Raw genomic sequence first — 12,079 nt, forward strand, 5'->3', positions numbered from 1 at the left:
AACACACTCTGTAAATACTACACAGACAACTTCTTGCTTACACAAAATAAATGCAGTTATTCATTCATTCATTCATTTATTTTCTACCGCTTATCCTCACAAGGGTTGCAGGGGATGCTGGAGCCTATCCCAGCTGTCTTTGGGCGAGAGGTAGGGTACACCCTGGACTGGTCGTCAGCCAATCACAGGGCACATATAGACAAACAACCATTCACACTCACATTCATACCTATGGACAATTTGGAGTCGCCAATTAACCTAGCATGTTTTTGGAATGTGGGAGCAAACCGGAGTACTCGGAGAAAACCCATGCATGTACGGGGAGAACATGCAAACTCCACACAGAGATGGCTGAGGGTGGAATTGAACTCAGGTCTCCTAGCCGTGAGTGTCAGGACACTTGCACTACTCATATGTCCGTTCCACCTTAAATTTTCCCCTCGGTGGCGACTTGGAAGCCAACTGACAGAGGACATACTTACAATGTAAGTATTTCCATGTGGAACGAAGACAGCTGGGATAGGCTCCAGCACCCCCGACCCTCGTGAGGATAAGCGGTAGAAAATGAATGAATGTAAGACGCCTTAACCGAGGGCCAACTGTATCAACCGTGGACCTCGTTCCCAGCCGCAAAACACCTTAAACTGAGGACCAACTTTCACTCCTTTTCTTATTCCATTATGCATTCTTGCATTTTTTCTTTACACCTTTGTCATTTCTAAAATGTGCTGCGGGCCAATAAAAAAAATATAATCAGGCAGTAGATGACCCCTGGGATGAACTTTGAAGTTTGTTCACTTTATGTGTTCAGTGTGTACTAATTTGTTTCTGAGTAAAATAAAAAAACATAATGACTGTGATGGTAAAGTTGTCGTAGGACTAAATAAATTCATGAATCAATAACTGAGTAAAGTTACAAACATTTTATGCATGAAAATAAAAATCTCTCGGTAGCTGGACTGTCATCATTTGAGAGAGAGAGAGAGAGAGAGAGAGAGACGTGCGCTTTGGTGCGCCAATCGAAGTGACGCGCTCATTCTCTTTTTTTCTTGCGTTTGGAGCTCAAGTGGCCCTGTTTAGAAAAGTCTCGCCTTCCAGCAGCTGGACCATCTTTAAACCCAAGAAGCTATCATCAAAGTGAAAGCAGCGAACCGGACTGGAAAGCAGGGCACACGCATCCAAATATGCGCGTTGGAGTGCGCTGGCGAGGCGTCCCTTTTCTTCATTCCAGGGTAGCGTTGTCGTGATGTTCAACACGTCCGGCATTGCGCTCCCTTTGAACAAGAAGGAGGATATTTCCGAAGTTATCAATGGCACTTTGCAGCTTCTTTACAACGCTCCGGTCACCATCGCTCCTACAACCATGTGGAACGAGTCGTGCGGGGAGCAGCTACAGGATTTTGGACGCCCGGAGAAGATCATAATCGGGGTGATGCTGGCCATCATCACGGCAGTCACCGTCATGGGAAATACGCTGGTCGTGATCGCAGTGTGCGTGGTGAAGAAATTAAGGCAGCCTTCCAACTACCTTTTGGTGTCTTTAGCTGTGGCTGACCTGTCTGTGGCCATAGCGGTGATGCCGTTTGTGATCGTGACGGACCTCACCGGCGGCAAGTGGCTTTTTGGAGAAGTCTTTTGCAACATATTCATCGGCATGGATGTAATGTGCTGCACTGCCTCCATAATGACCCTGTGTGTCATCAGCGTGGACAGGTATGTCCTTAAATGAAACACCTAAAGCTTATTTGTTCAGGGTGGAACCCAAAATCACGCATAAAGAGACAAATAGATGACCTCAGTGCACTGCATGCGCTGCCATATCAGATAATGAGCCGTGGGTGAAACGAATCAAATAGCAGGGCATTTTTACTCCAGGGAATGCCTAATTCCAGATCAGCTGATATTGTACTTGTGGTTACAGTCACTGGAGCAGCAAATGCGCACGCAGACTGTGATTAATTTACAGCACAGTTAATTAATCTGCTCGACCAGATCAAGGAAAATGTTCAATCAGGCATTTGGGATCAGATGCCAAGACCTGTTTTATCACTGTCCTATATTTGAACTCTGGGCATATACCCTGCATGCCTTTTTACATTCATAAAGTGGAGTTTGCCTTTTAGATTTGTAATAGTGCAGCAAAGTTGACAAAACTATTTCTCCTCATACACATATGTCAGTACAGCCTTCCTCCAAAAAAGACCTACATCAGGGGTCTCAAACTCAATTTACCTGGAGGCCACTGGAGCTAGGGTCTGGGCAAGACTGGGCCGCATCAGGTTTTCAAAAAAAACCAACCCATTTATTAAAAACAGAAAAATATACAAACTTTTTCAGTGCTTTGGTTCAGATTTTCTACAATAAAAGCTCTGATAAAACATTCCACTGTTCTCAAATATCTTAATTTTTATTTTTCTGCACAAAATCAGATGAAAAATAAATAAACAAATCAAGAATAAAGAAAATCAATCAATCAGTAATAAATAAATAAATATAATAATAATAATAAAACGGCAAATAATAAAAACTTAAGAAACCACATATAGTTGGTGGGTAGACAAATTATTTTTTTTCAGATTAAAATGAACAAAGCATTATTAGAGCCCTGTAGACATGACAAAACACGACTATAGTCACATTTATACTTTTTTTTATTTACAACATATTGCGCAACTGCAGGGTCTTGAGACACATGCTAACTTGCAAACTAGAGAGCTAGCGACCTAAACGGTAGCCTTCAAGTTATTTCCTTTAAACTTAAATAGCCAAAAACATACCACTTCCACACGGATAGGGAGGATAACTATTAACAGTTATTTAACCTTTAACATGAACATTAATAAACGTAATAATTTTTTCTGGGTACATGATACCATACAGCATCCATATCAAACTTGCGCGGGCCGCGCTAACATTAAACTTTCATATCAAGTCGGGGGCCTCAAATTAGTGTCCTGCGGGCCACATATTGGCCCGCGGGGCGCATGTTTGACACCCCTGACCTACATTATTTGTAAATGCAGCTTCCTCAAACTTTAAATTAACTTGCTCAGAATGAAAGCCTCTGCTTTTAACGAATGAGGAGGATGTTTCCCCCCCTTGTAATTCATAATGAACAACCCAAACATATTTAATCTGTTGTGGTGCATGTTCTATGAAGACTAATCAGTTGTTAAGGAATTTATAGTACTTTTTCCCATTCAAACTGAATGGAACAGAGATGAAGGGGAAAATCACAATTTGATTGGTCCCAGAACTGACTGCACTGTACGATTTCTTCTTCATAAATTGAATATTTTCATAGTTACAGCATTAAAAAATGGTTTACGACCTCAATATGTTTTTTTTTTTAGCATTGTTCGACATTAATTAACACCCTCTATAACTATGTTTACCTTGTATTATTATTATCCAATGTAGTAGACATAACAATAAGACATAAACTAGACTCACATGTTTGCATACTGACAGCCTACTTCCTGTGGTGGCTATTGTCTCATCAATGTAATATTACTGACATGCTAATACTGCTGTTTGTGGTTAAGGAGAGACTAATAATGGGCTTCATTCAATCACTTTATAATAAGCAGAGAAAGAGCTGCTGTCGGCCGCATCACGCCAATCACTGCTTGCTCCACTCATCCAAACACCTTCAAGTCCATCTTGCTATTCTATATCACACGTCACATCCTAGGCCCCGCTCCTTGTATTACATTACATATCACGTCTACGATGTGGCGAGGGATGACTGTATGCGGGAACGCACAGGAATTGGAGGCAGACAAATTCAGTTCTCCTCCACTAGATTGCGGAATAAGCATAATTAACCTGTGTAGCCACCTGTTGCCATTCATATAGATTAAGTCGTGGTAGTGTTAGCATTCTGGACTTTGGCGCAAACGCCCTGGGTTCGAATCTCCACTTGTATTCGTCGGGAAGGGCATCCGGAATATGAAGTGCTCAATCCAAAACCAGTATGCGGATCTGCTATGGTGACTCAGAAATCAGGAAAAAAGACGAAACAAACACAAAAAAAAATCTTGTTGGTGTGTAGTGAGCTTATTCCAGTGTAAAGTATGGAAAGTCAATAAAGTCCTAAATTCTAACTTGGGAAAGTCAAAATCACTGGGATGGATTGTGCCGATTACAAGAAGAGCTGTTGCTGTGCTGGGAACGTGTATGCACTATGTGACTCGGGATTGGACAAATGGGTTGGTACGGATTCGAGAGATGTAAGTTGAGTGTCTCTCAGAATCTAGTAAGTAACACTATGAACATCATGCGGCCAGAAGAGTGACCCCCCCTTGTGTATAGGACCAATGAATTTTTGATCTCACAGACTTCCAAGGATGTTCCTTTGAGAGACCACTCTGATGGAATTCAGCATCTCTAACCTGTGCAGTATACAGATATCACCACTGATGTCTTGAGAGAAGAGCCTGCTGTAGGCCTTGTAATGTACATATCCTCTTGTTTTTTACCAGCAATGTTGCAGTGACTCATATATTTGAAGAATTGCCTGACATTTTAAAACACACTGTTAGCATATCAAAGTAAAAGAATGAGAAATGAAGTTCTCAAAGGGTTTCAGGTAATTCACAAAAATCAAATCTTTTGACTTTATTACCAGTCATCGTGTGGTTTGCACATGAGCCTCACAGTCAGGAGATCTCAGGTTCGAATTTCCGTTGGGATTGTTTGCATGTTTTGCTTGAGTTGTTTCCAGTACTTTCTCCCACATCCCTAAACATGCATTATTAACAGTAACGCATGATTAACTGGTCACTAATTCCTACTAGATAACGAGACCGTTTTCATGGGAGAACCCAGAAGGATAGTTCACCGAGTTGCTAAATAATCCATCAAGTCAAATCCATGGCACGCACACTCGCACCACAATACATTCATGCAATGTAATAAAGAAAAGTCCATTAATTAATACGCTTTCTCCTGTGAGCTGATGAATGACAGCCAAGCCAGGGCAGTGGAGCCAAGTCGCCCTGGCCGGCGAGGCGCAACGGGGGATGGGGAGATTGAGGAGGAAGTGTTGGCTGCCATGCTAAAAGCAGTGCGGTGCGGATCCTTGTGTAAAATGGCAGTGTTTGTTTGTGACGCAACTCAAAAAGCCTGTTGTCCATTCTTGAGAAAGAATAATCAGTAAGAACCATATACAGTCACGTACAAAAATGAAAAAATTGTAAAAAAATGAAAAAAATGTAAAAAAATTGCAAAAAAATTGCAAAAAAATTGCAAAAAAATTGCAAAAAAATTAAAAAATGAAAAAAAATGTAAAGAAAATTGTAATTAAAAAATATATAAAAAATGTAAAAAATGTAATTTAAAAAAAAGTATAATAATTATAAAACATTTGTAGAAAATTTGTAAAAAAATTGTAAAAAATCTTTATCATCATATTTTGCATACAGATATTTTCCAAACTGCAACAAACTGCACGATAGTATCGAGTGTCTAGGAGTTTCCCAGGTCAGGACAGTTGTGTGATATGACAGCTTCCTAATGGACCCCATAGTAAGACTGTTTAGAGCACATGTGTCATACTCAAGGCCTGGGGTCTAGATGTGACCCACGAAAGCCTGGAAATAATGTGTGTCAATCATGCACTTCGTCTTTTTCTTTCTGAATGCCCTAATTGCGTTATTATTATTGTTAACAAGTTATTGTGAATCAAATATGACTTGCACTTGCATATACATCTATTTGTAAGTTTTGTTGAGTTAACTTTGATTTATTCAAATATAAATTTTTTACTCAACTTCATAAAACCTCTTCTTGTTGAGTACGAAACCTTAGCTACGGGAAGTGCAATGTTGTTTTCTTTCTGGTCGCAAAACACTGGACCAGCTCTACAAATATGTGTGAGAGTGTGGCCAGTAGCTAGCTGGTAGCTGGCAAGGTGTCGATACACCAGTAATGTAGTTTGATTGGCACAACTACGTTAATAATAATAACAATGTTGTAGGTGCTTGGTTAATATGCACATTACATTACAATATATATAAATAATAAATACATAAAATAAATGGAGTGTTGTTGGTGCTTTTTGGAGTTTTTCTCAGAAGTCTTAATAGGGAGAATAAGTGTTTCCCATTACAGTACATGCATTCTAGGCTGTGTGTGTTTGTTTTTTTTTAGCTGTTTTTATATCTTTACAACACTCAGAAAAGAGAAAGACATACTGTATGTGTTCATGCCTCACATAAGGATTGAGGATGATGGGCAAATCTCCTTTAAAAAGTTAAAATCTGTTTTGGCTTGAGTCACTTTTACCTTCCTTGTGAGTAATATGTTACATATTCAATTATTCAAAAGTTCAACATGAATGATTTATTCAAAACGGTTGGGAGTGAGGGTCCTTTTTTTGTAGTTCCTTGGAAATCTAAGAAAAGTAACATAGAAGGATGAGGGTTGGGGTGGGGGGAGGGGTCTAGATGACGTCATTTACTAATTTGCATAATTGTCCTTGGAGCATGTGCATTCGGGAGATCGGGAAGACATGGGTTTGTATCTCCACTTAATTGGGCATCTCTGTGCGGAGTTTGCACGTTCTCCCCATGCGTGCGTGGGTTTTAACCGGGTACTCGACTAATTGGCGACTCTAAATTGTCCATAGGTATGAATGTGAGTGTGAATGGTTGTTTGTCTATATGTGCCCTGTGATTGGCTGGTGACCAGTCCAGGGTGTACCCCGCCTCTTGCCCGAAGACAGCTGGGATAGGCTCCAGCATACCACTGGATATAGAAAATGGAAGGATAGATTGTTTCATTGTTGATAGCTTATTATTTGCCCCAAATCTTTTTGGCTCATAAATGTTTGGCCTAAATTAAGCATTTTCAAGCATAAAAGTGACTAAGTGAAGTAAAATACAATTACTGTTGGCCCTTGTTTATCTGGGTTAACTGTTTTTTTTTTTTTTTTGTGAGGGCTATAGCGTCAATATAGTACATATATCCCATGACGCCCATTGTTGGCTAGCTCATATTAACTATTTTTCACAGAAAAGGGAAAGATGGGCAAAACTCCAAAAAAAGTGCAGTTCCCTCACCACATATTGTGAATTAATTATGAGTCAATATGAAAGTGTAGGATTAAATAAGCTGTCTAAGCCACACCTTTTCAGTCATATTGAATTGTGCAAATGCAAACATGATATTTCTTAATGTAGCTTGTTCAGCATGTCCAAAGCAAATAAATAATAAATAGAGCATGTCTACACAGTGCAAGCACATGTCGGATAATGGTCAAATAATGCAAATTGTACTATTGTCACTTGTTTGCAACACTTGATGGAAATGTGCCTGAACAGAGCCAAAATTAAATTTAAATATGCATGTTTATGACACTGCCTTTGTTGAAAATGCAAAGACTAAATGTAAATGTTGATTCATCCATTAATTCTGCATTCATTTTCCTGCAAGGGGCAGAATCCCTCTACAGCACCAAATTGGAAACTGACACTAAAACCCCAAATACATTAAGGACGGTCACATTATTGCAGAACAGTGACTCGCCTTTGAATAAAGTATTTGTGCCACAGGCAAATAAAGCAGGAGCCAGCAAGTCCATCTCCTCTGTTTCCCTGTCATGATGATGTGAAAGTGGGTGTATGAAGAAGCCCTCCATCTTTGTCACCTTGCCTTTGGTTCTGTCACACAGTTTCTCAAAGAAAAAACTTTAAATAAATAAGCTTAAAGGAACTCTTCATGTCTACCCAATTTACTCCTGACCTTTAAGAAAAAAAAGGTTGAAGAAAAGATGGCAGCTGGCCAGGAAAGAGTTGTATAGCCTTTTACAAGTCATCACTTGGTGGCACCGCAAATGGAAAAGGACATAGAAGATTGGAATATAACTTGACAGTGAGTCTGTCAAGAAATAACAGCAAATACAGAAGTCGGTTGTTTTTGTGTTCTATTGTTTCACTGACCTTTTTTTTTAATCACAGGACTGTGGATGATACAGGCTGGAAATCCATGTCCTGCAAAAGACTTTGTGCTAAACTAATGAAATAGATGTGCAATATACACTCCTGATCAAAAGAATTAGCATTTTTCACTGTTCTAAGTTCTAAGTAAAGCTTCTAAATGCAAAAAGAAGAAATGAGAGTGAGACAAAAAAAATGAATAAGCAATTCACTAAACAAACAACCACTAAACTGAAATAGGCTATTCATCAGCTGATCAAAACCACAGCCTTTAAATGTGGATTCAGTGTAATTTTCTGTTTTTTTCTATTCACACTGTCATAATCTTTTGATGGCAAAGTCAAAAAAGGTGTCTCTCTTTGAACTGCATAGGCAAGGCGTCTCGCAGGCTGGACACAGTAAGACATTTTAAACTTCTTACAAGATCCTGAGGGTTATGGAACAAATAAGCCAAGTAGGAGACCCAAACAAATTTCACCGGCCCTGAAGCAGAGCATCCGACTGACACGCAAAGACCTTTGAAGGTTGTTACTGGTGCCGGGAACAGTCTAATAACCATCAGACTCTGTTTCGAGAAGGGTTGTTTATTTATTCATTTTCTACCGTTTATCCTCACGAGGGTCACGGGCATGCTGGAGCCTATCCCAGCTGTACACCCTGGACTGGTCACCAGCCAATCACAGGGCACATATAGACAAACAACCATTCACAATGGCTGTAGTAACGCATTGATTTGCTCTAGCCCTCTTTGCTTCTCTCTTTAATTACCATAGTTCGGTCATTTGTCATTAAGTGTTGTGGTTGCTCCCAGAGTTGATGTTCATAATGCATTCAACCCCCCTGACAAAGAGCCTATTGCAGCCTCTAAATTGTTTGTTATTTGTGGCTCGTGGCGCATTGTAGAAATACATTCATTCATTTTATTCACTTTCTACCGCTTTTCATCACAAGGGTCGCGGGGGGTGCTGGAGCCTATCCCAGCTGTCTTCGGGCAAGAGGCGGTGTACACCCTGGACTGGTGGCCAGCCAATCACAGGGCACATATAGACAAACAACCATTCACACTCACATTCATACCTATGGACAATTTGGAGTCACCAATTAACCTAGCATGTTTTTGGAATGTGGGAGGAAACCGGAGTACCCGGAGAAAACCCACGCATGCACGGGGAGAACATGCAAACTCCACACAGAGATGGCTGAGGGTGGAATTGAACCCTGGTCTCCTAGCTGTGAGGTCTGCACGCTTGTAGAAATACAATTAAAGAATAAAACCCACAAAAATGGGAAAAATAGGAAACAAGGCATACTTGAATGAGAAAAAGATTAAATGTTATAACCAATCATGACACAAACTTTTGTCTTTAAACATATATACATAACTTTTTTTTTTTTTTAGCCGTTTTACAAAATAAAAAATGTCATGATGTCGAGTTTTGATACACTGTTGTGAGGTATTAACTGAAGTGTCGTATTGTGTTATTCGTACTGCAGTGGCACAGAGCTGCCCTGCATCATCAATTACAATACGTCCTATAATCAGTTGAATGCTGGAAAAAAAACATTGAAAGGAATTGATGAAGTTAATCAAGACACAAAGAAAATACTTTGAGACACAAATTTAATTAAACATACTTTGATTTTGCACCACATGTCATAAATCAGTACATTAAATGTGGAAGTGTAATCTATGTTCCAGTCTGAGCACAATGCGCTCACCCTAAACAAACTATGACTGATGACACGATTATTCATTACGAGAGATGTGTTTTATTGCCGGTACACTGCTATGAACAATGAGAAATAAACCCTCAGTTACTCAGCTTGCAACACACATTGAATCATATTACAAATCATATTTGTACTATCCACAGATCAATCTCCATGTAAAGTACACCAGTTTGAAAAGACTAACAAAATAGCATAGCATTACAGATAAATAAACACAGCTGTGACAACAGTGCAAGAACACTGATGATACCGATCCAGGGAAATAAAGGTCATCCGGCCCAGGCAGTGCACATAATGATTGGTAAGCAGATTATAATCATACAAATAGCATATTATGCACACTTTTGTTCACATCAAATAGTATAATTCAAGATAAAGCATATTTTTTTATTGACATATCCTTATCTTCGGGTAGTGTTTATGAAATGCATGTTGCTGGGTGGAAGTTAGCACTGTTGCCTCACAGTGTGGGTTTTCTCCAGTTGCCCCAGTTTGTGAAAATGTGATTGCACAACTGTCCAGTGAATGCATACCACACTGAATTGTTATTTATTTCTACTTACATTGTGTCCAAACTCCTCTATTAAATGCTGCACTGAAAAATCAAAGGATGCAATTTACAATTTATAAAAAGATGAAAAAAAACCTTTACACACATGTTATTGTTTTTTTATTTGAATACAAAGTTTTATTAGCAGGGAATCGAACTCGGTGGCTGTGTGGCCTCCATGCTAACCACTCCCTCACCGTGCAGCCATGGATCAGAATAACATGGTTAAAAAAATATGATTCAAATGTTCTCCTGTTAGAGAGGCAAATAGAGTTAGGCAAATGTTCAGACGTGTGGTATCTTTTAGCTTGATTTAAATTTTCAGTTCATTTGGAGCTTTTAATACATCCAAATACAGTGGAGGACGTTCACGTGTTTTTCAGTTATTGTAGACATTTTGTCAAAATTTTGCCTTGGTTCATATATATATATATATATATATATTCATTCATTCATTCATTCATTCATTTTCTACCGCTTTTTCCTCACGAGGGTCGCGGGGTGTACTGGAGCCTATCCCAGCTGTCTTTGGGCGAGAGGCGGGGTACACCCTGGACTGGTCGGCAGCCAATCACAGGACACCATATACATATATGTACGACTTATTATTACACTGCATGAGTCTAAATGTGTTCTTCAAGGGACAGTTTGGATATTTTGACATGAAGTTGTATGACATCCCCATCAGAAAATATCGTTTCAGCGATGTATCGTGATACTTCGTTACACGATACTGTATTGATATTAAAAAGTATGATATGGATATTTTTTGGCATTTATCATGGACTGTATATGGTATTTATTCAAGTGCAGACACGGCAAAGGTTCATTTCTGATTTTAATTGAAACTTCCGATCGTTAGGTGGCAGCACTTATGTAGTCAATTAGGCAAGGACGTTGAACGAGATTCACAAGTGAAATGTCCTCATACATAAACACAGTTCAACATAGCAGAATGCCAGCACATAACAGCGGCCCCTGCGGCGTACCATATTTCTGGTGTAATTTAGTTTTTCCAGGAAATAATCTTTAACTACAAGAAAAACAAAAAAAATATCGCCTTGTTAACAGTATCGTGATATATCGTATTGTGAGCCTAGTATCGTGATACGTATCGTATCGCCAGATTCTTCCCAATACACACCCCTACTTCCAAGAGTGCTTTGCTCTGATTATTCTGTAATCACAGAATAATTTGACAGACCTAGTCATTATTAGTCATTAGTAGTTATTGTCAATATTTCAGCTTTTTGTCCTTACATTATGGCTTTTTGCTTTATTTTTTCCAAATGTTGCTGGGCATTTTGTTCATTTTAATTTTTACAAAGTTCTGCAAGCCAATACAAAATATGAGCCGTGGGCTGCAAATGGCCACTTTAAACAATCCTGTCCAAGACAAACATCATCATAAATCCATCCATCCAACCCTTTTTTATACCGCTTGCTACCCACCTGTGCTACCCCAGTTAAAAACATGGAAGGTTAATTTCCAGTCAGCTTCAGTCACCACAATGCTGACAAAGGTCTGGATTTGGTCCCTGGGCATAATACAGAGGTGCCCATTGCTCCTCGAGGATGGGCTAAATGGAGCAATTTAGCGGTACTATGTATGTGCATGTGACATATAAAGAACTATATGACTTATTTCAAACCACAGTAGATAATAGAGTAGATGTTGGAATGTTTATTGTGCTATTAGAGCAGGGGTGGGCAAACTACGGCCCGGGGGCCACATCCGGCCCGCCAAGTGTTAGAATACGGCCCGCCCGTTCTTTCCAAAGTATTTCATTTAAACTTAATGGGGTGACAGGGCCTTCTCCATTGCTGCCCCCACCCTACTGGGACTCTTTGCCCCATT

The 12,079-nt window shown here is 39.5% G+C and overlaps 1 protein-coding gene across 1 annotated transcript in view; it reads left to right on the forward strand.

Annotated features, from left to right (window-relative positions):
* The first annotated feature begins 1,047 nt into the window (after positions 1–1,047).
* Positions 1,048–12,079, forward strand: part of htr7c (5-hydroxytryptamine (serotonin) receptor 7c) — a 36,124-nt gene continuing 25,092 nt past the window's right edge. The window contains exon 1 of the mRNA XM_058071399.2: positions 1,048–1,713. Coding sequence (XP_057927382.1) covers positions 1,247–1,713 — 467 coding nt within the window. The 5' untranslated portion in view covers positions 1,048–1,246. The remainder of the gene's footprint in view (positions 1,714–12,079) is intronic.

The sequence above is a fragment of the Doryrhamphus excisus genome, linkage group LG3, assembly GCF_037039965.1.
Source record: "Doryrhamphus excisus strain RoL-2023G ecotype Guam linkage group LG3, RoL_Dexc_Guam_v1.1, whole genome shotgun sequence".
Lineage (NCBI taxonomy): Eukaryota > Metazoa > Chordata > Actinopteri > Syngnathiformes > Syngnathidae > Doryrhamphus > Doryrhamphus excisus.